We start from the raw sequence: 24,180 nt of genomic DNA, 5'->3' as shown, positions 1-24,180 counted from the left end.
ACTTCACCATGTCCCCTAGGTGGCTGGCTTTAAGCAGAGACAAACTGCTACCTCGCAGAGCTTCCCACTGAACTGCTGGGCCAGCTGAAAAACGAGTACGTTCCCTGACAGCATCGCTGCAAGCACTGGTGGATTCAGGTATGCTCTTCTACGGTTAAGAAACCCACTGGACTTTTGAGAGATGGCTGGTGGAATTTGCTGGCTAAACCTTTCAGCTGTGTAGATGTCAAATAGCACAGCACTTGTCAGCATACATGGATATAAAAGTTGGACTAATTTTCATCAGGACTCAGTATGTAGTGGAAGTGTGAGGCACGCATATGCAAAGACAGCAACTTGATTGTTGCATTAACAACTGTACAATTCAAACATTTAACAAAGATAAAACTTAATGATGGATTTTGTGTTTACTTAATTTGTTTAACTTTAAAAGCAGAATGACTCATGAGGTGACATAAACTGATGATGTTCCATGTATTGTAACGATATCCTGAAGGTTAGCATGGGGTGAAGACAAGGCATTCCTGTTTGTGTACATGCTAGCAGTGCAGGGCTGCAAGGTATCTGCAGGTCAGCTGCCCTATGACCTTATTCGAGATGATGAACTGTGTGCAGAGCATTACTAGCATTACTTCCTAACAGCCAGGGGTTGAGGAACTTGTTCCACTCACTATCCTTACCTCTATTGTGAAAGAATAGATGGCTGGACTTACCGTTTCTGTATGTTCTGTTGTTTTTAGTATGTCTATCGTTCTTCTTCAGCTTCAATTTCTGTTCCCAAAACATGGCTAAGGCTTGTGCAATTGCCAGCAAATCATGCATTGTTCATTCTCTATTTCTTCCAATGTGAGATGCATCTTCTATACTAGAAATAGTGATGTGGTAGTGCATGTACTTGAATGCAGGCACACATTTGCAATAAAAAAGTCATTACTTAATCCTTGTAAACGTGAGAAATTAATTTGTGATTAAGAGTAACTGTCCCTTATTATAACATCCAGGCTGCAGTTAAGCATGCATCAGTCTTCACTTTTAATTGGAACAGCGATTTGCAGGATGTATTATAAGAGGAAGAGTTTTGTTTATTCTGATGGTCTTAGGATTAGCCTCCAAATAATTTAGAAAGTAACAATTTCAGTTTAGGAGCAATAACATTATAAAATGAATAAGTTGCAGACATTAAAATTAATATTTCTTGAATATCTACATGGATTTGTTACTTGATTAGCGAGAATGTCTCTTAAGTGGCCTAGAGCACAACTACATTTGGTTCATATGGTTTCAGATGTTTTTTTGAAATTAAAAAAAGTAGCTAGCAGTCTAGTATGTTTGCAGAAGGCTCCAAAGGCGTAACTGCTGTTATGGTCCAGCCACAACAGATGCATGGCTTCTAGGCCCCAAGTTCAAGAAGATAATCTCCACGCTACCAGAAATGGCTTTTCAGAAAGGTATTTACAGGGTATTGTGATACAGAATTCCTGGTGTGCTGGTTGCCCATACAGCTTTTTCCATTAGTCTGCTTGTGGAGAGATTCAAGAAAGCACTTGACGTCATCACCATACAGGTTGATGGAATTATTCAATAGTTAAGTATCCATGGTATGAAGAAGTAAAATAAAAAAACTAAGACTTGCTCTGATGCAAAAAGACAATTAAGGTTTTACAAGGTAACATTGGGTTGAAGCAGTATCTACAGCTATTACTCCACCTCCTGGAGAGATGTGGTTCTGAGCAAGTGATGCTGAATTACCATTATAATAAAGACTTCTGCTTTTTCTTTTCAGCTAGTATTGGAGGCCTATTTTCTTGCATTTGTTCTGACTTCGGTGGATGCTTTCTGTCTCTTCTCTTGATTATACTTTCATCAACTCTGTGTACATCTCTTTGTCCATCTTATCTGTTTTTTGAATGTTGTTGCTAAAGTGACAAATTCTTGTATGAACTGAAATAATACATTTTTTTTGATGAAATGGTTACTTGCTAAGAAAATACATTTTAAGTAAGCATAAGAACTGTATTTCTTCTATGTTTGTACAGCCCCAGCCACTGAGTGGAGCTTCCAGACTGCTCACAATCTGCTATAAGTAGTATGCAGGAACAAAGCAGTTACCCACCTAATGAGTAACTTCAGCAGAGATGGAAAAATAAACCAGAATTTTGTCAATGAATTTCAACAAGACAGACAAACATGGCAGCCTCATTTGTGGTACTGCATACTGTACTTACACATGTGCTTTATGTAAGTTAAATATTAATGCACTCTGAAGAACATGTATAGAAAGGAAGCTTCTATTCAAGAGATGTTTTTATAAAATTGGTTTATATATAAACAGGCTTAGTGCTGTATTTATTCCAGTTAAAACCTATGTGATGAGTAATGAAATCATCTAGCACAGATTGTCAAAAGGCAAGGTGAAATAACACGTGAGCATCAAAACCCAGAGTTTGCATCTTAACAGCTCGTTTGTCCTCTTACCTACATTAAACTGTTATTCTTTTTACTTTAAAAAAATAAATTAATTAATTAGTGCTAGTGATTTAACCCTAGATCTTAATTCTAGTGAGTAGGAATCATCTTCTTTCACTAGCAGAGAAAAGTAGGTGCTGTTGAAACTCAGTTGTATTGGCACAGCTACTACGTGGAGATGTTTTTATTTCTCTGGTGGATGTTACTTCAACACTTGTAAGCCACATAAAGTCAGTACATGAAAACTGTCTCAGTGCTGTTGCAGTGAACAAGTTTTAGCTGCATTTATTGTATTACTTATGTGCTTCACATGCTGACCATTGTATCTTCTTTAGTCTTGGCACTTTGATGGAATCCTCTTCAACTCTTCTTGAAATATCAATTCCAAGGGGAGCTCTAGAAAATCAAGTGACCTGTATGTTAAAAGGTAAGTAGTGCTATTGCTGTGGTAGGATGACTGTACCCTGTACTCAGATGTGCAGATTCACAGACCTTGTGTACCATCAAATTGGGAAATTCCCAATAGTATGTTTAGTAAATGGTGCCCAATTCCCAAATGCTGAGAATTGGGCAGCATGTTCACAAATTCCTCACTCGTAAGACTGTGAAAATGCTCTGAGCCTGTGCCCAAAAACATCTCTAGAATGGGGAGTTGTCTACATTTTCAGCTGTTCCTAACTCACGAAGGTCTGTGACTTCACAGCTGCCTTTGGGGGATGTTATTCAGGTTCTGATTTGAGCTGATAAATAATGGTACATTCCAGTAATGAATGCAAGACACATCAGAGATTGACAGGTATTTTTCTCTGATAATTGTATGGTATATATAGTTACAGCAAAGATAACTTTGTATTTTATTCATTGAGTTATATTTTTTTATATACATACAAAAGCATTCTTTTTTGAAAACAGTATTTTACCATTTCTTATGTGAAAATGGTAAAACTTCCATCCTGAAACCCTCCAATTGTGTGTTTTCATGGCCCTGGAAAAGGCACAAACTGGATAACAACTGAAGAGTTTAAGACCAGCTGGCACTTGTAACACACTGACAATTCAAAACAATACCTGGCGTTTTGGTCAGTCCTAAGCCCAGGGTCTACTTGAATCCCGAAAACAAGCCATATTTAACAAGCTATTAAAAAATTATGTCACACGTGAATTTTTAATGTAAAATCATCTGATGATCAGAGGGCTGTCCCTCTGGGGCTCTTCAGCCTGGAGAAGGCTCTGGGAAGACCTTACATCAGCCTTCCAGTACCTGAAGGGGGCCTACAGGAATGCTGGGGAGGGACTTCTTGTAAGGGCAGGTAGTGACAGGAAGAGTTAGCTTTAAACTGAAAGAGGGTAGATTTAGACCAGCCATTAGGAAGACTTTCTTCACTGTGAAAGTGATGAGACACAGGAACAGATTGCCCAGAGAGGCTGTGGATGCTCCCTCCCTCGAAGCATTCAAGGCCAGGCTGGATGGGGCTGTGAGCAACTGGGTCCAGAGGGAGGTGCCCTTGCCTATTGCAGGGGGTTGGAACCAGATGATCTTAAAGGTCTCTTCCAATCCAAACCATTCTATGATTATGAAAACACAGTTTGAATCAGAGCATTTAAGTTTATGACTGCAACAACTAAGAAGCTAGGGAGAGCGTACTATTTAGCTTGCTCCTGCTTTCCATGCTACCACAGTAACAGTAAATACATAAAACTTTATGATGTATGGTGATTCAAATCTCTGACTCAAAACAAATGCTGAAGATAATAGAATCATTAAATGGTTTGTGTTGGAAGGGACCTCAAAGAGCATGCAGTTCCAACCTTCTGCTGTGAGCAGGACTGCCAACCACTAAATTGAGCACCAGATCAGGCTGCCCAGGGCCCAGTCCAATCTGGCCTCGAACACCTCCAGAGATGGGGCATTCACAGCCTCTGTGGGAACTAGTCCAGTGACTCACCACCTCTTTGAGTAAAGAATTTTCACCTAACATCTAATCTAAATTCTACCTCTTTTAGTTTAAAGCTATTCCCTCTTATCCCATCGCTAGCAGATCATGTAGAAAGCTGCTCTCCCTCCTATTAATAAGCTTCCCTTGAGTACTGGAAGAGGATGACATGTACTTAACAAATACATAGAAAAGGAAGTGATGGTAACTTTGGAAGCTTATATGCCCTCTAGAGACATTCCTCGTCACTTTGTCCTAGTCTGTGCTTCCACTTTCACTGAGTACAGTGAATTAATGAAGAGAAAGACTGAATGAACTGAGTCACTTACTTTGGTTCATAGCGGATGCCATCAGTACTGTACAAAACACCACATCCTGCGTGCAACCTTTCAATGCCATTCCTAAGCAAGAAAGCAATTATGTGTAAGTGTCATAACTCTCTGAATATATAAATATATGGTTTAGTTACCATATACAGAAATGCCCGATGCTGATTATTTTAAAGAATGTTACAGAAACACACAAAGAAAACCAGCCCTTACCATGCAATCATAACACCATTATCGGTGCACAGTCTTGGAGGAGGAGACAGAAAAGCAAAACCATTTGCACTTGCCAGAGTTTGCAGGCCTTTTCTGATATACTGATTACTTGCAACCCCTCCTGATACGACCTAACAGCAGTTTTAAGTGGGGGGAAAAAAAAGAAAAAAGGTATTAACTCAAAAGAAAGACCTCCTAGGTCAAACTAAATTAGCATCCTATCTAAAAAACAAATACATCAGGTAAAGTTTTGAAGACTGCAATAAAAAAAAAAAGTTTTTTCAAGCTAAAGCCATTTTTGAAGACTGAAACCCTATTAGAAAAGAATGTGAGTGTATTATGGCTAAAAACTATTCCTGAGTGAAAGCATGCTATAAATAGAACTGCTATGAAGTACTGGGCTGCCCTAGATCAAACTGTCTGACATGAGCTGTTAGAAAAGGTCAGGTTAGTTGGTGTGAAAATCCCCTTCTAGCTTAAACCCTAACTATGAAAGATGTCATAGAAATACCTGAAATCAATATTACTTTAATCCTTGTATTCTATTTATTTGTATTATTTGTATTCTATTTGTATTTGTATTCTATTTATTTGTATTATTTGTATTCTAGCTAAGTTTAATACATACTGACATCTATGTTATGTGTCAGTATGATTAGTTCTGTCACAGGGAATAGTACAGGGAAATCTGCATCCTGAACGACATTGCATTTAAATATGAAAAGCAACATGCAAAATGATACAAAAATGATGTGTACCCACCAGAGTTGCAGTTCTTGGTAGTAAAATGCTATTTTTTAAGCAGAAAAGCATGGCTCGGTGTGTCCGCTGGATAATATGAGCAGCCACTACATGCTGTACAGCTGCAGCAATGTCCTTAACGCAGGATAGGAGTTCACCCTCTTGAATACCTACAAAAATGTATGATTAGATGGGTTTTCCTGTGTATAGCTCATGAAGTACATGGGTCGTATCTGACTTTAAAAATACCTTCTTCTTTTTCTTTCTGAATAATGGATTTGTTGACAAGGCTCTGAAGTCCAGAAAAAGAAAAATGACAGTTACGATACTGCTGCATGGGAAGTCTGAATGTGTACCTTTGCCAGTCTCCAGTTTGAGCTAGGTGCTCTATTGCCTTCCCCCCAGCCATGCCGTGGCACTCTGGGTGCTTTATTAAAGAGAGCCTTCTTGCTACCTAAGGAGAAAATAGAGAAAATAATTACAGGAGGACTTAATGTAGTTCTCTGCATCATTTTATGCAATCAGCATACAGTTTTTGTTTTTTTTTTGCCACAGCAATGAGAAATGCAATTCCAGAACAAGTTGAGAAGCAGGACCAGCAGATTTTGCAGGAAATGTTGATTAGACCTCAGACTCTCATACTGTATTACTAGGTAAAGGAGAGCAAAGTTGTTTTCAACTTTGAGCCATTTCCCATTCCAGCCCTCCTCTTTCAATGCATGAGCACAAATATAATTTGTTTAAAAAATATGGTTGCTGGAAAACAAAATTGGAAGTGCCTGATTTTATAGAATGCACTCAGTAACCCAAGCAGTATAGACTGTCAAAGCCAAATCGGGCTTTTCAAACTATTAAAAGAACAAATAACTACAGAACAACTAGTAGCAAATGTTTTAATGTGTATTGTTTTAGGTTTGGCAGTATCCTTTAAAATACTACTATTGATCTTATCAAGTTAATACAACTCATTTGTATAATGGTTCTCATCAAACCTTCCATTACCAGCTTCAGTTATGCCATCTATTTGCTAAAAATACAATTAATAAGCTAGTTAGTACTGGTACTACCAAGGAGCATAGATGTCTAATAGCCTCTTGCGTCTTAAATTTATGGTATTTCAAAACAGACAAAAGAAAACAAAATGTAAAGCTCCTGTCACGTTATACTGCTGTACTCAGGCTAATGCTAAGACTATGCTTAAGTAGCTTAACTGCAATAGAAGGAAAACAAGTAGATTCACATGTGCGTTGAAATATTACCTTATCCAGCATATCACCTGGTGCTATATCTATGGTCTGTCCAAGCAGAAGGAAATCTGAAACTCCTCGTGCTACTGCCAAGATGCAGTGACCTCCGGAGAGTAAAAGAACTAAGAAGGGAAATTCCACTTGCTCTGTCAGTCTGATGGTAAGTGCATGAGCCTCCATGTGATGAATGGGTATGAAAGGCTTCTGGTATCTGTCCACCAGCTGTAAGCTGTACTGCAGTCCCACCTCCAGGCTCAGCGCAAGTCCTGGTTTCACTGTAGTTGCAATAGCAGCAAGTTCATCTACAGAAACTCCACTGGCACTAAGCGCTTCCTTTACTACTTGCTGGATGTTTTCTCTGTGAAGCTGTTGTGCTACATGAGGAATTATTCCACCTGCTCTAGTTAGAAACAAGTAATTGTAATATATTAGCATTTCGTAACACAATCACAACAATAGCTTTTTCAACATCTTGTAAACTTGCCCTACCCAGCCCTTTTTTTTTTTTTTTTAGCATGTTTTCAAATGCCTTGTTTAGTCTAAATGACACGAACTATATCTGTGTACTGAATGGAGCATAATTATCACTGGGACATAAGGAAAGAATCCAACTTTCCCTTGCTTGGCATGCATTCCTCTTAAATCTGCTGCTACTCTTAAAACTACCTCTATGCCATTCCAAAGCAATGGCTGAAACTGAACACAGCCTTCCACTTTCCAGTTGATGTACTTATCAAACAATGCCTAAGTCTGATTAATTTTCACCTAACTGAAAATATTTTGTGGTTTTAGTAGTGCCGCTGTAGTGTTTAACCAAAATCGATGAAGAATTTGTGTACCTTTGTGGAAAGAAATTAGCACAAGAAGATGAAACTTAATAAATGCACAGCATTTCTTTCCACAGCCTTGCGGAGTGAGCTGGAGACAAAGAAAGACAGTCTTTGTATGAGAGATAATGGCCTTAAGTTGTGCCAAGGGTGGTGCAGATTGGATATTAGGAAATGCTTCTTTGCAGGAGTGGTGAGGAGCACAGGCTGTGCAGGGAGGTGGTGGGGTCACTGTCCCTGGAGGTGTTCATGGAAAGGGTGGATGTGGCACTGAGGGACAGGGTTAATGAGCACAGTGGGGACAGGCTGATGGCTGGACTTAGAGGACTTTTGTGATTGTGTGATACCCTCTTCGCATCAATTTTCCTGAGATGCTTTCATACTGAAGCTATCACAGATAACAGTGGCGTCACTACCGAGCACCTGCAGCCACAACCACGGCTGCATAAGAAGGATGCTATGAGCTGTATACACTTACTTCAGGTGCACCTCCTTTTGGCTCTGCAGCGCTTCTCCCAGCACCCTGCCCGCCTCGTCCAGCACCGCCGCGCCCGTGTCATCGCAGCTGGTTTCGATGCCCAGCACAAGTCTCGGGGGCCTCGCACAGCGCGTGGAGCTGCTGCTCAGCCACGCAGCCGAGCCGTGCCTCGCAGGCTGCAGGAGGCGCGTGGCCGCGCCGCTCATTGGCAGCAGTTGGTCTCGTGGTGATGTCTGGAAAGGAGCTGTACAACTGATCGTCACAGAGGGGTTTCCAAGTACGTACTGTTACAGAACTCAAGTGAATTAGCTGATTATAAATAGAATACACCAGGTTGAGTCAACATCCCTGGATGTGCTTGAAAACCGTTTGGATGCGGTGCTCGGGGACATGGTTTAGCAGAGGGTTGTAAGAGCTAGAGTGCTATGGTAAGGACGTGGTTGGACTCGTTGATCTTTAAGGTGTTTTCCAACCTGAGCGAGTCTACGAATTATTCTGGAATACCCCGCGGTTTTTAAGAGCTTAACAAGAACTGGCGTTGTTGTTGGAGGAGGCGGGGACCCGTGGCTGTGCTTTACCTGAGGACGATGCCTTCGGGATCTGCCCCGCCTACCGCAGCCCCGAGGAAGGGAACGCTTCGCACCGCGATCCGAGCAGCCTCGCGTCGCTGCCTCCGTAGCCCGATTCCTGCCAGCGATGAGCTTTACCTTCGAGTGTTCCTCGTGCTATTTCGCTGCCCACAGCCTGTTTTTAAGAGCCTACAAACCGTGCACGGCGCACTAACAGCTACAGCGTGGGCGGACTCAGCATGGGGCAATTTGGCAGCCGTAACCGCAGCCTTCCCGCCGTCCCCGGCCGCCATCACGGGGCGGGGCAGATCCCGGAAGTGACGCTGCGCGGTTCCGTGGCGGCGCCGCCATCTTTGTGCCGGAAGGTAGCGCGCCCCCTGCCGGCAGCACGGCTCCCCTCCGCCACCCGCGTCAGCGCCACCCGTGCAACCGGGGGGTGTTTTACACAAACGCTGTAGAGCGCTGAGGTAAACCGTGTGAGGGATGTCAGTAAAAAGGAGCCAGCTCAGGCTTCATTGCACAAAGAAGGAGTTATTTACTTCCAATAAATCAGAAAAGTCGCGCTTTTTGAACAGCATCTTCATCACACGTTGGTAAATTATCCCGGCAGGAAAACAAACATTTTTTCCTTCTCTCCCCTCCCAGCAACCAGCAGACAAAGCGAGCCTTCCGCCAGCTCCGAGCTGCCCGTGTCCGGCAGCCGTGGGGCAGGCAGGCAGGCAGGCAGGCACAGGAGCTCTGCACCTCCTCCCGTCCGCCGCCAGGGCAGCTCACGTGGGTCACGCACCGCTGCCGTTCCCGCAGGTCTCCGTACAAGTCCTTCCTGTGTTTTTTTGCAAGCTGTACGCGGTCCGGCCGTGTCATCTGTCTCTTCACCTGCTGCTCGCACCGCTTCTGTTCTGACCTATTATCTGTGCAGAATTTCTCTTATTCCTCTCACTTGTTCTATGGTGTAGCTGCTTCTCCTTGGTGCAGGGCTCAGCAAGTCCCAATTACAGATAGAAAAGTCAATGTTCTGTTAGCAAACTGAAATAAACACAACAGTGGCAGCTTGCAAAAGCATACCTAAACTGAGCTATCGAGTGCACGTAGCAATCCCTGAGCCGACAGTTATGGACTTTCTCCAGTCTCTGTGACAAAAATGACAAGGACAGATAAGGCATGAATCATACCATCCCTTTTTACCAACTGTCACGGTATTTACTGAGACAATCTTGCATAATGCAGCAACAAACACACCCGTTCACAATCCACAGAGCAGGAACCAGCTACTTTCACCTATCTACAAAGTGTTGCCAGTCCTTTGAATGGAGGCTGCTGGATTTATACAGTAAGTTACCATTTGCGTCACGGCTGCCTGGCGCTGGTGAAACATCGCTCCCCATTTCAGCAGTTATTCACACCTCCCTTACCTGCCTCAGCCAGACCTACATCTGCTTGTAGTGCTGATCACACCATAGAGCTGGGCCTGCCTTCAACTTCAGGAAATCTTCCATCTATAAGTTTCCTATCCACATTTCGGTATTTGAAGGCATCTTAGAAACTCAACTTTCGCCCCAGACAGTGCTGCAAGGAAGTAGTAATTGTATCTCAGATGTAAATGCATCTCTCATTGAATACAATTAGATAACAGCAGATTATTCGTTTCCTTTGCCCAAGAAGTGGAGTCTGTGTCAGGATCAGTCAGCATCACACCTTCTGTCTAGTATTTATTGATGCCAAAGATTCGAACACCGTGCAATTGTGGCAGCTTGGGGATAAGCACTGTCAGAAGAGAGGTGGTGTTGAAGATAAAGTGTGTCGGATCATACTTTGTGTAGAAACTCGCCAGGAAGTACCTGCAGGAGAAAAGGGAGCAAGCTTAATTGCTGACAGCCTTATCCACAAGCACACCAACAAAGCATGGCTGGAAAAAGATGCTACAGTGATCAGCTTAATTTTACCCGTTAACCATGGATGTGTTCTTGTATTAAATACCTCATCTTAGGTTCTAGGATGTTATACAACAGTATTGTAGACTAAGTATCTTCTTCCAATACTCCTCAAAGTGCTAAAAAAACAACTCTACAGAAATGTCACAGCAGTGTGTTGTTTTCCCTACAGCAAACAGGAAACATTTATTCAGCTTCTTAGGTGTGTGAAGAGTTGTGTGCAAGTGCTGTAATACAGCATTCCTACAGGAAACTATCTTTGAAGAAAGAGGATTTTTTTTTTGAGCAGTTACACGTTTTTATTCCCATTTCTTTCCGACGTAAGACAACTTCCTATGCAGAATACTGTGTCTTCCCTCTCACCCCTCAGCCCTGCCAAGCAAGCAGACAACTTCCTTTTAGGAAAAACAGAATGATTTTTTAGAACTGGATATTAAATACGTATCAGATTTCTTTCTGTTACGCAACCATACTTTTGTCAACAGAAACAGGTGGTGCAGAATTTCCAATCAGTCTATTTACATAACTAGTGTAAACAGAAGGCAATCTGTAATAGCCTGGATCCCCTTCGTGAGGACTGCCGCATTCCTCGCAAATGACAAGTTACAGAACGGTTAGCAATTACTGCAAAGTAATGGACATGCACTAACAGACAATTAGCTTAGCTTTTCAATATTTACGACTTCACAGTCTTCTTCTAAAGAACTTCAAGAGTTGATAGGTTTTCTCACAAGGTTTCTAATATTTAAAACCTATTCCATTAATAACCATTTACAAACTTCAACTCCAGTACTTTGAATTAGTGTTGAAAACTGCAGGAAGATTGTTGACTATGCGGCCTGTAAATAAGTACTCCCTAGATACAAGCAAAAAAAAAGAAAGAAAAGTAAATTGCAACTCATTTAATGGAGGCTTTTAAGCCATGGTTTTGTGACTCACTTCATTCATGATATAGTTTAGAACTCACAGAATTATAGGAGAGATTGTGAAGAATTTTCTTGAAGATGTAAATTGTACTCCATAATCCAGTTGTTCCCAGTGTGTCAGGAGCCTCGCTTTCCCCTGATCAGGTGTTTCAAAAGGAGTCCCCTTTACTGCATGCAAGAAGACATACGTTCCCTGGAGGAAAATAAATGAGTACATTGGTACTTTTAGCTATTACGTAATTGCTACATTGTTCAATGCATTGCAAAACAGACAAACAAACAAAACAAAGAAAAAAGAGTAAATGAATTATCTAAAAGAGCTGCTAACCTGAAATAACAAATTATAGCAGAGCAAAGAAGAGCCAAGAAGTGCTTTGCTTGAAGTTACAGTCAGTGGCACATTTGGCATTAAAGCCAAAGTCTACGTGAGGCACAACGCAATGCTTCCTCGTCTACATTAGATGGCAAAGATCACATGAAGCCAACAGAATTTACACAAGCACTGTAGCAAGTTCTGGGCTGATGATTTATGTTACTGCTTTCCTAGCACAGTATGAAATTGAGTTATGAGGCAGAGTTTGCACAAAGTAGAAATCTACAGCTGGTGAATACTGGCAATATACAAGAACTTCCAAAAGCTTCCTCAACTTCCCACTAGCTTCAGATGCTTGGAAGCTGAATACCAGCAACCTACAGAATACCATCTGTCCCTCTCCTTAACCGTGTTGGTTTCTTTGTTACTGTCTGATGGAAAGATGCCATGGCTAGGCTGTTCTGAAAGATGAAGTAGCAGCTGTCAATTCCAGATAGGAGAGCCCAGTTTCAACAAATGAGCAAAGCTTCCAATTTTAACAATCATTTGTCTTTTATCTGCCAACTCCAAGCAAGAGTCTCTACCAGAAAATATCAAAGAGTTCAGCATTCTTCCAGGTGCATCCACTTCTCATGCACAGAGATGGAAAGCTTTATCCAGAAACAAAATCTCGCTTTTCTGAAGTCTTATGAAGGAGGTGAAAGCTGACCAAGCATCTGTTTTTGAAACAGCCTCTTGTCTGGAGGTCTACTGGAGAATTATTTTGCTTAATTAATTATCTGATTCATGCTTTTGCCAGCACCTCAATTTTAATAACAACAAAGGCACTTTCAGGACATCCAAATGCTTACTCCACATTTCATTTTGCACTGATACATGCAGAATGAACCCAACCTAAACCCTAAAATTGCTTTTAATGTCAGCTAAAAGTTTTCTACATTCAAAGATAAATATATAATTTTAAACAAAAAGTGCTATTTAAATGCTTCAATACCCAAAGTGCAGTTTAAATCCATCTTCTGCATTCCACTAGAAAACAACTTGGCAAGTGCATGCTATCATCCCTGCTGTCATTATAGCAACCTACATGAATAGCACCATGGGGAGAAGAGAGAGAGAGATTTTTAAGATCTTCTGTAAGCAAAAGCCTCTGGAAGCTAAAGTCATAATTCATATCACAACCCACTAAATAAGAAATGGTTTCAGGGCTTGACCCAGTGTGATCGAGATCCTCCCAAATACAGTGTTATGGTTTTTTTCCATGTCGTGCATAGGACAGAGTTCTGCACTGAAGTCAGTCAGCTAAAATTTGTCTGGTTTGACTAGAAATCGAAGCAAGAAAAAGAACACAAATGCTTTTGTCTAAGGAAAAGTATCATCTAAAGCACTGAAATCAAACATGTTGAGATACAACCAGGTTTATACAGAAACATTAATAGATAATACTCTTTTTACATATTACATTCAGTGGATTAATGAATAAGAAATATCTCAAAGCCCTCATGTTTAAATCCAAAGCGATCCTCTATCACTCCTCCTCCCCAAATGAGCCAACCCATTCAACAGCAGCTAAGCCACATACAGGTGTTTTTGGTTTCAGTATCCACACAGCCCAGCTATTCCTCTTTTCGCCTGCTTTTAAAATTAAGCATTTGTGAACAACTTTCTCAACAAGAGCAGGTACTCACCAGGTTGTGAATCACATTTGTTAAAGTCCATGCGACAGGGACACTAAAGAAAGGAATGCTGAGCAGGACGATGTGAAGCAGGCCGATTCCAAGCGTGTACGTCAGCCACATCCCACGGCTGCTCATCACCCGCGTGTTTGGATTCACCTCGCTGTGGGCAACTCCGACATTCATTTTTACCCTACAGAACAGAACTGTTCCTAAAGTGAGACTACTGTATTGTAGAGGTATCTAATACATGCAGCTCCAAACTAGGGAAGAGGCTGGTTTAAAGAAGTAGGTCTGGAATGAACGCTGCACACAAACTAAGGCATACCTCAAGAGCTTCAAGTGAAGTGCGACTTATAAAGAAATCAAGACAGTTGGGGCTGTTTGTTCACAAAGAAACAACCAAGCAAATACAAACACCACCAGGTCTGCCACAACAGGGATGATGTGGGATTAGTGAACTGTGCTGTCACAAGGGCAAGGTGTAAACCAGCAAGGACACCAATCTTTTATCCCTTCAGTTCCTTTCTTCTGCCACTGATGTCAACTGTTCTTTCCCAGTTCTCATCAAACAGTTTTCCCTCATCTCACTCACATTACAGCTATTTGGGAATTTTGCATATACTGCCTGCCTGGCAACCTGTTGCTAGGAAGACTGAATTTACTCCTACTTTTTTCGTAGCATGAGATCAGATCTCAGCTTTCCATCCCCTGCAGGTTTTGGAACTCTTACCCTGCTGTTTTTATCTGATGATAGCCAAAGGCTCAGAAGGTTTCTACTTGACAGACGTACGCAAACACACACAAGGCAATTTCTAACCGCAATTTTCTTTAGGAGATCAGCCTGGTGAACTACAATTTGTATTAAGTACTAGAAAAAAGTTTGCTTCATTTCATGAAACATAAATAGTCATTTCAACATAAATAGTCATTTCATGACTATTTATAAATGTTTACGGACTGGGATGGAGAATTGTTAACTGCCTTCTGAATCAGTTGACAGGAACATTCACTAGCAAAAATAATTGGCTTATTTTTTTGTTAAGTAAGTTTGTTTCTAGTATTTTTTCAGTATTGCAGAGCACTGTCATATCTGTAACACCACAGATTAATGCACTATGATGTGTGTATTATGTGTGTAAAACATGTATTAACAGTAGTTGGTAACATGAAAACAGACGAGAGGAGCCTGAAATTGAACTGTGGCGATGCCAATTATAATCTCCCTTTGTTGCAAAGCATTTCATAGTTAGTCAGTATTGTATTTTGATATGATGAACCTATGTTTTCCTCAGCATCTCTCAGTTAATCAGCTGGACATGTTCTTCATCTACTGCATTCCTGTGTTTTCTTTCCTACTGCCAGAAACGCAGCTGTATTTTGGCTTAAGAAATTGGAACCAACTTCTCTACTTCCACCAGACGGTTTCATTCAAGGCCCCTACAAACATATCTCTGCGTCCAAACACACCTGCGCACCCAGGACTGCCACAGCACAGCTGCTTTGCAGGGCTGCAGGCTCCAGCCGCAGGGTAGGAAGCGTGTGCTGCTACGTGATGTGCGTGGAACCGGCAGAAAGGTGAGAAGGCGTGAGGCGACGCGGCCGCGCCAAACGGGGCACGAGCAGAAAGCATCTCACAGCCTGTCCTCTCACCTCACCGCGGACTTTTAGACACAGCGTGACAGAACAGCCCGGCTTGCTGCGGTGCCCCGTCCGTGGGGGTGCCCAAAGCCTGGAGCCGGTCGGGCTGCGAGCTCCCTTCCAACCCAGCCGTTCTGTCGTTCCACGTCCCGCAAGTCGGGCTCTCTGGACGAAGGCCCGCAGGAAACACGGCGTCCCGCTCTCACACGCCGACAGCGCACAGCCAAAACCCGACCTCCGATCCCGGAGGTCGGGAGCACCGCGACACGGACGGCCCCGGCTCGCCGCCCCGCCGCCCCCGCGAGCGCAGAAGAACGGCCCCGGCTCCCGCCCGCCGCCACCGGCCGCGCGCAGCCGACGGCTCGCGTCCATCCCGCCCGTCCCGGGCGCCTCCCCACCTTTCCGGCGCTGCGGGAACTCCGCCGCCCGTCCTCCGACCGCGGCCACCGAGGATGAGAAGCGCGGCAGCAGGTAGTGCCGGGCGGCCGCCCCGTGGGCAGGGCTCCGCGCGGGGAGGGGCCGGGCCGGGCCGCGCCGCCCACGGGGCAGCGGGACGCGCAGGTACGGGGGGCTGCGGGGCCGGGAGGGGCGCGGCGGGACCGGGCGGGCTGTGGGCCGGGGATGGGGGAAGGCGGAGGAGGAGGAGGAAAAGAAGGAAGAAGAGAAGGGCGCTTCTCGGAGCGCGGGCGCTGCCGCCTCCCTTGCCGCTGGGCCTAGGCCCGGGCCTGCAGCCGCGGGGCGGAGCGCGGGGCGGGCGGGAAGGGCCTCTGTGTGGGGCAGGGCGCGGGCTGGGGATGCGGCGGGGGTTTGCCTCTTTTCTAACACGGGCAGATGAAAATGAGCGCGAGCGTAGTGAGCTCTGCCTGTCGGAACGCAGCCTGCAGCCGGACAAACCTGGAGATTCGTCACCCCATCTTGCCCTCATGCTGCGGGCGTTCCGAGCTCGCACGTGCGTGTTTCTATGTTTATTTTCCTGTTTCCGATACGACGAGCCCCAGAAGTGGTACCCGAGAGGCAGCGGGCGTGGATGTGTGCTACTCACGCCCGCTGACGGCGAGGTTTGGGATCGGGAACGGGCTCAGAGCCGCTTCCTCCCTCTAAGCCCTGCATCGCGAACAGCTCATAGAGCGTTTGGCTCTGTGATCTGCGGTGTTGTTGTTTTCAGCTCCTCCCTCCCCTTTGTCAGCATCTTTTCACGGAGATACCCGACTCCAGGCTGGCTCTTGTCAATAAATCATCAAACATTTTGCGCAGGAGTCCTTTGTGACATGTGGATGTGTGCAGAAGTTGTGTGAATGATTAATGCTGGCCTGTATTCAGCAACACACCTCATCCTGTGTTCCTTCTCTTTGACTGTGGAAAACTGATTTGTCAGATCATTTTGCCACATCTGAAAGGCAAATTCACTTTGGAATGTAACTACTATGTATAAAAAGAAAAATTCTGCAGCTGTTCTCAGAAAAGCGCTCGTTCTGCTTCCTCTTCAAACACTGTAGGTTGAATTTATTTGTTTTGCCCAAGTAGCCGTGTATGTGCTTGGCCCTTTATGTCAAGTTGTGCTTCTGAGAAGGCTCCCCAGGCAGAGAAGTGCTGTGTGCTTGCTGTGCCAGCGGCACAGACCCTGCAGGATAGTCCTGCTCTGGGGGCTGGCTGCAGTGCCCTGCCTGCACACCTTCCTGCTATCCTGGCTGGGTCTGCTCCATTACTCCCCACGTGCTCATAGCCTCAGGCTGGATGCTGGTTGTGCAGTCAGAGGACCAGTCAGACTGTCCTCCACTAGGTTGCTTGAACGGATGCAACAGGAGCCCCATGTTGTGGGCTTTGTTTGCCTTTCAGTACAAACATTGGCCTTCCATGTCTTGCACTAGGGGGCTGCTGGATACAAAAGGGAGGTATTCCTTGAAGGTCAGGGTGGTATAGTGCTCAAACTGTTCTTGAGATGCAAAGAGCTGGTCATGCTCTTTCTGCCACCTTTCTCATATGTGTGAAAAACTGTGGTTGAGTTCTTTGTGTCATACTACAAGGATCACCAAAGACTTCAGTTGGAGATTGGTTAATTAGGCCTATGTATGTACTTAATGTTTAATACCTGCAAAAATTTGCAGATCCACTTACCATTTTCATGACAGTATTACTATGTATAACACAGCTGGAATTTTGTGGCCCTTTGTAAGTGTTTCCATTGAGAAGAGCATCTCTATTGTCTTATTATAATATGGGGCATCTTTATTTTCATGTGGAATACACAGGAATAAAGTGACCTGCCTGAGGGCATGCAGTAAGTCTGGTAAGAAAGGTAAAGTTACAATGCGGAAGATTTGGCTTTTTTCTCCTCATTGCCAAGAGGTCACAATGCCAGCTAATGCATCTTTTTCTCACTGTGCTGTCCCCACCTTCTTCCCCAGCCCCACAGAAAGAGGTCATGTCTCTTGAATTTTTGGCTGCTGGGAACTGTATGCAGAACACAGCAGAGCTGAGCTCAGAAATTTCAAAAGCAGGGAAAAAATAATGGCAGGAGTTTGGGAAAAAAATAGTGAAGATTCAAAATCCTTAGATTTTGTCATCAGTGCTAGAATTAGACATGGTACAGATAGATACACTGCCTGAAGATGTTTCTGATTAGTACTGTGGGTTACCACGCAGTCTGTCTTTTCTGTTACAATCACAAGAGCATAACCGCTTGTCACAGTAGTTTAGAGGAATGGCTAAATGTGGGGTAATATTGTTTTGCTGTTTTGCTCACTGTATCTCTGAGTTCTTGAACTTTTTGGAGGGTAGGAGTTTAGTCTGCTTCAGAAAGTATTTTCTATTCTGGACTTTGGTATACTGTTCCTTCTACAAGTCAAACTGCCATTGGCTGCAGAGGAAGCACTGTCCAAATGAGTGTTTACAATGTTACCCTTCAGCCTTAATGTTATGTTTCACATATTTAGAAGTGTGTATTTGTAATGGTGTCTTTTCCATTCCATTTCTTGTATCTTTCTATGCAGCTTCTCTAATTCCACTATGAAGCAGCTGTCAGCAGAAACTGTTCGTCTGCTTTCGAGTTCTCAAGTGATTACATCAGTTGTCAACGTGGTGAAGGAGCTGATAGAAAACTCCTTGGATGCCTGTGCCACAACTATTGACATTAGACTGGTAAGGCCCCTCTCCTTCTTGTACACTCGTGTATGAAAGGAGGGGCTGGGAAAGTTGTTCCTCTGCCAGTGTATTTTTCACCACATTGCTGTGGTGTGAGAGAACTTAGTGTTCTTTATAAGTATCTATTTTAACCTCAAACAAAAATAGTCCAAAATCAGTTCCCTGATAAGTCAGGAGATGGGCATACAGGAGTTGACCTGCAGGTGAGGTATTCCTCAGAAGCCATTGTAGTGGCAAGGTATAGGTTGAAGTCTGGACAGGTTTGTATCCTTGCTAACTTGATTAACCAAACTCTGATGGGTGACGTTATTTAGTGTCTTTGCCTGATGTGTCAGCCAGCTGTTACACAAGACAGGGAAACATGTGAGCTTGTAGTATAGCTTTAGATAATGTGATATTGCTTCCATTACAATATAAACCCAGTCATTTGATTAAAAATTGAACTGTGGCCAGGGCATTACGTGATATCTATTTGTTAATTTTAACCTCCACTGCGTTGCTATTAGAAAGACAAACACCCTGGAACCTGCTTTGTTAGCAGCAGGGTCAGCTACCTCAGTAACATGACTGTGCAGTAAGCATATGGAATCATACTTTTATTCTTGATGAGATGTCCTGGGTTTGGGTGGAAGTATGCTGGAACCTGCTCCTCTTTACTAGGAGTGCAGAGACTGCACAGGCATCAGTCTTATCAATTTCCCCGACTGAGCTCTGACAACAGGAATTCATGAGAATAATCTTTAAAGTCTAATTTATACCTGCATGTTCTAATTTAATAGAGTAGATGAGCAACAGCCTTTGTTGTTATTTAGAGCAGAATTAGGAAGTAGGGATCTCAGCTACAGGTTTGTTAATGTTACTGAAGTGGCTGTTGTAAAAGGCAGACAGTTATTTCTGCTTCTCTTTCCCAGTGCAGAAAGTGGAAGCTTTAAGTCTTACACCCCTCTCAGAGGAAGTTTAGCTCAGGATGAAAAGTTTCACTCAACAGCTGATCCATCTGGCTGCCTGAAAAGTGAAGACCTGAAACCACATGCTTGGCATTGCTAGGCCTTTCTGCCTTTCATGATCTGTTCATCTTGCTAATGCTGAAGACCAGTGAGAAAAGTGGATTATTTGTGCCATTTTATCAAGCTGAATTGATCTGAATTGGTTTGCAGAGAGTTGCGGTGGAGCACTGGAACAGGCTGCCCAGAGAGGTGGTGGATGCCCCGTCCCTGAAGGCATTCAAGGCCAGGCTGGACCAGTCTCTGAGCAACCCAATCTAGTGCAAATGTCCCTTTTCATTGCAGGGGAGTTGGACCAGATGACCTTGAAAGGTCCCTTCCAACTCAAATGATTTTACGGTTGTGTGATTCCGTGAGTTCTAATGGGTAGCAGAGATGGGACCATGAAGCTGTGATTAAAAGAACAGGGAGTTGCATGTCTTGGCAGCAGTGATGTCTTAACTTAAAGTAAGAGAGAAAAGAGTAACTTAAAGATCTTACAGCATCATGTGGTATTTAGGCCATTTAGCATGAGAGTGGTGTTACAGAATTCAAAGTTTTAACACTGTAATATTTAAAGAAAATGTACCTGAGTATAAGTGAATAATATTGGGATTGAAATGGGAATTTGTTCAGTAACATTTTGATTCAAGTTGAAGATGATAAATCTGCTCATTCTTTTTTCCAAAGCAGACAAATGGCATGGTTGTAAAAATTAAAATGGAACAGAGTGGTCTGTAGTAAAATGCAGAAACTGTGCATTGTAGCATACTGCAGCAGAGTAGGAGATTTTCTATGTCTTGACATGATTTTATGCCCAGTTTGGGTATATTATGGTTTCCATGTTGTTTTCCAGCAGGAAGATGGTTCAAATATTAGCAAAAACATTGTTTTTCAATCTGAACGTAATCTGAACATAGCACCATTGATTAACATGGAATGGAAAACATCTCCACATTTGTAGTGCATATCAACTAAATGTTGCAGTTGTCAGCCTACCTCAGAAGCTTTTGATGTCTCGTAGCACAGACTGTGTGCGAATACACGTATTCTCTGTAGTTTGTTTTGCATTGCATTCATTTTTCTTTGAGAAGTAACCTGTAAGTACATTACGTTTTCCTCAACTGCCTCCAGGCTGTGTCCAGGTGGAGCAACATGGCGAGTTTGTCTAATCAGTCATCCTTTGAGATGGCCCACTGTGTGCTCTGCACAGCATCAGTGGGCTATGGAAACATGGGAACCCCTCAGTTGAGACATTTTTTGGAAGCAAACCAGTTGTATGATTGCCACAACGTACCACACGCTACAGCACGCTTTTCTGGATGGTAGATCATAATCTTTTCAAAGAGCCACACATGGCTTCTGGGAGAGAAGTTGGCTTAGTGATCCTGCAGTTCTGCTCACTTTCTCCTCTTGCTTGTGATTTTTTTTCTTTTTTGGATGTCATTTCTGTGTGCGGGTTGTAGTGTTGCTGGAAGGAAGCATTTGTTTGCTGTGTCTGAGTTTGAGATGTTGGAGAATCTGAAGTTCATCTTTATCTGATCTCCTAATTGCCTGGGTTGTTGGAGATTTATCTGCTTATGCAGATGTTTATTGAAATGACAAGTAATCACGTATACTGAAATATTGAAAGAGAAGCACTGCTTGCAGTTCCTTTGTCTGTGCCTTAATGCATTACTTTTGCAATGCGTTACTGTTGTTTTTTTTTATATTAGGAAAATTATGGGTTTGACAAAATAGAAGTAAGAGACAATGGCAATGGCATCAAGGTTGCTGATGTTCCTGTTATGGCAGTTAAACACTACACCTCAAAAATAAACTCTTCTGAAGATCTTGAAAGGTTGACAACATATGGCTTCCGTGGGGAAGCGCTGGGATCAATTTGTAGCGTATCAGAGGTGAGTGACTGGACTGCTGTGTTGTGATTTGCCTGCTTCTGTGAAAGTTTTAATAAATATCACTGCAAGGTCTTTAAACTCTTCTGGCAGCCACTGGGAACTTGTTTTTGAAACAGTCTGGTTTGTGTGTGCTGTCTTTCCCCACCCCTAAGTCATATCATAAGGGTTAGGAAGCAATACAGATTTCTTGTTAGTGTCCTGCATACTGTCATACTGGTTATACCAGTGCTGCGTTTGTTTTCCTCAGCAAGAATTCATCAGAGACAGTTTGCTTAGTGTTTCCTGTCTTTTTCTGTCATATCAGCATATAGATATGTGATTCCTTGGAATGATGCTTTGCCCCCCCCTTAGTGTTATGATGTCTAACAGCTTGGCTGAGTTTGCTACTTGAACTGAGCTAACTCAGAATAAGAAGCAGCAGATGGTGGCCAGGAGATATCACTTCAGGATGCTGATGGCCCACATAGCTGCAGTTCTAGTAAGGATTTTCAGCCTTGATGTTATCTAAGTGATCAACAGTCATGGGATCTTGTTGCAGTCCATATTGTTCTTTGACATGCATGTGACTGCAGTTGCACAAACAGTTGTCTTTATGAGTAAACAGGAACCTGCTCCCTGGCCTACCTGAGTCTGATCCATATATCTGTGCTAACAGGGCTGGCATTGATAGTGTACTGATATTTAAGATTTAACTTGTAGACTAAAAGGAAGCTGGTTCAAAGCCATCTGAGAGATGTGAACACGCAGCATCTGCCTGTTCCATGGTTCTCTGCCTTTCTGTCTTTGTACTGAGACAAGGTCAAGTTTGGACTTGTCTCCCAAGGATCAGATACTGCTGGAAAATACTGAGATCACTGTCTGATGGGAACTGTCAGCTCTCAAGGTCAGGAGAGGTGTCAGAGGGTGAGAGAGTCAGCCTCCTTGCTACCTTGGGCTACGTTCACGTTGCACTAAGCAGGAGTGGGTTGCGTGTTTGGATGGAGGTTTCCAAAGAGGCTTTCAGAAGTGGTGGTGCGCTGGCAGATGATGATAGATCTCAGTGGTCCTGACGAGTTGTCAGGGCAGGATGCCATCTGTACCGAGCGTTTAATCAGCCTGTGTTGCATTTCATAAGATACAGGAGTAGGTCTGACTGGTCTATGAAGTACTATAGTAGGTATTTCGTTAATGTGGGGATCAGTAATTATGTTAATGAAATGCTCCTGGCGTTAATTGCATTCTGCCTACCCAAACTGCCCCCTGAAGTTTCAGTTAAGAGGTACATTACTACCAGCCCATAACTAGACCTGTAATATTGTTGTTTCCAAGTAATCAATTACTGTTTTTCTCTCCAGAGGCATGGCTGAATTCAGGATGATTCATATGAGGAAACTGAAATAAACCCAAACATCCTGAAGCTCTCTTTGAGTTACAGCCTTTATGTCTCCCGGGTGCTTAAAGCATAGCGACACTTGGTTCAAAGTATTGATAGCTGAACTCACAGAGCTGGAACTTTGTTCAACTACTGGACTGTAACTTGTCTTACTAAAGATGATCTATGTCTTACCTTAGCAGTTTACAGAACATACAAAACATAGGGCTTCACGATTGCCAGATACACTGGGTGTGGAAGATTAATACGCTCTTTGATAGCACTTACGTTTGTGTAACCTCACCTGAATTTAAGAAGCTGTCACAGTATGTCATCTCTTGAAGGCTGAAAATGCAAAATTATCAGTTGACTTAGTTGTTTGTTTAAGTTGTGTTTAGAGTAGAAGACAAAGAAGTATGTGTTGTAGGTATTAGGAGCAGCTTACACTGTGTAGCATTGCGATGGAAATGTGTAGCTTTTGACTAAGTGAGTGGGAAAATGAGTGATAATGCAGAATGTTTTCTGTGACTAAGAAACACCTGAAGGAGAAGAATTCTATAAACTAATTACATGTAGTTGTGGTGACTGAAATAATATGCTGTTAAGAGTGATAGCAAAGCTTATCTAAGCTCATTCTCATCTTTTTGAATCCTTCATTAACATGATTTTATTATTATTGTTCACAGGTTTTGGTCACAACAAAGACAGCTGATGATGATATCAGCACTCAGTATGTTTTGGATAGTAATGGGCATGTAACTTCTCAAAAGCCTTCCCATCTTGGCCAAGGTAGGATATTGTGTTCTACATTGTGTTGTGACAAGGATTTTGTTTCTTTGGGGCTCTGTTTGATGTCAAAATATCTGTTCTGTATTTAGAGGCTGTGTATGAGATCTTGGCAGCTGTGAACATCTCTTGCTTATGTCTGTCAGCCAAGAATGTGTTGTTAGCATGAGAAATAACATTTCAGAAGTTGCCTTAGGTAGTAATTTTAAACTAGTTTTGCCTTATCTGACTCTCTTCTTCAAGCCAACAGAGTGGAAATAAAAAAGCTGTAAAAATTCTGGAGGGAGAGAGTTGCCCTACTCCTCTGTGAGGGAGTACCTGGGAGCAGCATGGCCAACCCAGTAAAGTCGTGTGTATGGGAACTGCTGAGTCACGGCCTGAACCTCTGATTGATCACCTGAGGTGAGCCATGAGTCAGCCAGAGGAGCACAGGTGAAGGCAATTCACCTGTGCTGCCGGAAGGGGTGGAGCCTGGCTGCACCCCTCCTGGACCTATTTAAGAGCTGGCTACCAGAGGGGAAGGATCTCTTCTGGAGATCCCCTCTTTTGGTGTCTTCTGGTGAGCTTAACCCAAGGGTAAGCTCTTCCACTTATTCTCTTTTTGTGATCGTTGTCTGCTTTGCCTTACTCTCTTGATTATATTGCGATTATAACATCTTGATATCTATTGATTATACACAATCATATTGTAGTTATAACATCTTGGTTATACAGTCGTGTCTCCAGAAAT

At 43.1% G+C, this 24,180-nt stretch overlaps 3 protein-coding genes across 6 annotated transcripts in view; 1 reads left to right on the top strand and 2 right to left on the bottom strand.

Annotated features, from left to right (window-relative positions):
* Nucleotides 1-2,620: 2,620 nt before the first annotated feature.
* Nucleotides 2,621-9,103, bottom strand: OSGEPL1 (O-sialoglycoprotein endopeptidase like 1). Of its 2 annotated transcripts, XM_042874537.1 has the most exons (8): nucleotides 8,814-9,103; nucleotides 8,236-8,479; nucleotides 6,943-7,330; nucleotides 5,933-6,137; nucleotides 5,705-5,853; nucleotides 4,943-5,073; nucleotides 4,730-4,801; nucleotides 2,621-2,862 (listed from the first exon to the last, which is right to left on the bottom strand). In XM_042874537.1, the coding sequence occupies exons 2-8, from the start codon at nucleotides 8,439-8,441 to the stop codon at nucleotides 2,760-2,762; spliced, it is 1,254 nt and encodes a 417-aa protein (XP_042730471.1). In that variant the 5' UTR covers nucleotides 8,442-8,479; nucleotides 8,814-9,103; the 3' UTR covers nucleotides 2,621-2,759. The 2 variants fall into 2 exon arrangements, with proteins under 2 accessions (XP_042730471.1, XP_042730472.1); XM_042874538.1 differs by having other exon boundaries at nucleotides 8,236-9,103.
* A 216-nt stretch (nucleotides 9,104-9,319) lies between these two features.
* ORMDL1 (ORMDL sphingolipid biosynthesis regulator 1) lies at nucleotides 9,320-15,782 on the bottom strand. Of its 2 annotated transcripts, none has more exons than XM_042875055.1 (4): nucleotides 15,690-15,782; nucleotides 13,663-13,856; nucleotides 11,703-11,854; nucleotides 9,320-10,642 (listed from the first exon to the last, which is right to left on the bottom strand). In XM_042875055.1, exons 2-4 carry the CDS (start codon nucleotides 13,834-13,836, stop codon nucleotides 10,507-10,509), a joined length of 462 nt encoding a protein of 153 aa, XP_042730989.1. In that variant the 5' UTR covers nucleotides 13,837-13,856; nucleotides 15,690-15,782; the 3' UTR covers nucleotides 9,320-10,506. The 2 variants fall into 2 exon arrangements, with proteins under 2 accessions (XP_042730989.1, XP_042730990.1); XM_042875056.1 differs by having other exon boundaries at nucleotides 13,663-13,843.
* A 28-nt stretch (nucleotides 15,783-15,810) lies between these two features.
* PMS1 (PMS1 homolog 1, mismatch repair system component) overlaps nucleotides 15,811-24,180 on the top strand; it is a 41,868-nt gene continuing 33,498 nt past the window's right edge. For both annotated transcript variants that reach the window (XM_042875054.1, XM_042875053.1), the window contains exons 1-4: nucleotides 15,811-15,852; nucleotides 18,282-18,429; nucleotides 21,131-21,313; nucleotides 23,351-23,453. In XM_042875054.1, the coding sequence (XP_042730988.1) occupies nucleotides 18,298-18,429; nucleotides 21,131-21,313; nucleotides 23,351-23,453 (418 nt within the window). In that variant the 5' untranslated portion in view covers nucleotides 15,811-15,852; nucleotides 18,282-18,297. The remainder of the gene's footprint in view (nucleotides 15,853-18,281; nucleotides 18,430-21,130; nucleotides 21,314-23,350; nucleotides 23,454-24,180) is intronic.

The sequence above is a fragment of the Lagopus leucura genome, unplaced genomic scaffold, assembly GCF_019238085.1.
Source record: "Lagopus leucura isolate 7727_CA_CO unplaced genomic scaffold, USGS_WTPT01 Super-Scaffold_100012, whole genome shotgun sequence".
In the NCBI taxonomy this organism is placed as follows: Eukaryota; Metazoa; Chordata; class Aves; order Galliformes; family Phasianidae; genus Lagopus; species Lagopus leucura.
This window is presented reverse-complemented; position numbering and strand designations above follow the sequence as displayed.

Bases quoted from the DNA above. Each gene is read 5' to 3' on its own strand.
- OSGEPL1 (XM_042874538.1), bottom strand. From the start codon at position 8,441: ATGAGCGGCGCGGCCACGCGCCTCCTGCAGCCTGCGAGGCACGGCTCG. The intron at 7,331-8,235 runs GTAAGTGTATAC...GTTTCTAACTAG, and splicing joins CAAAAGGAGGTGCACCTGAA to AGCAGGTGGAATAATTCCTC. The intron at 2,863-4,729 runs GTAAGTGACTCA...TTGATTTTCTAG, and splicing joins GGCATCCGCTATGAACCAAA to AGCTCCCCTTGGAATTGATA.
- ORMDL1 (XM_042875055.1), bottom strand. From the start codon at position 13,836: ATGAATGTCGGAGTTGCCCACAGCGAGGTGAATCCAAACACGCGGGTG. The intron at 11,855-13,662 runs GTGAGTACCTGC...ATTTTCCTCCAG, and splicing joins CAAATGTGATTCACAACCTG to GGAACGTATGTCTTCTTGCA. The intron at 10,643-11,702 runs GTGAGTTCTAAA...TTTCTCCTGCAG, and splicing joins ACAATCTCTCCTATAATTCT to GTACTTCCTGGCGAGTTTCT.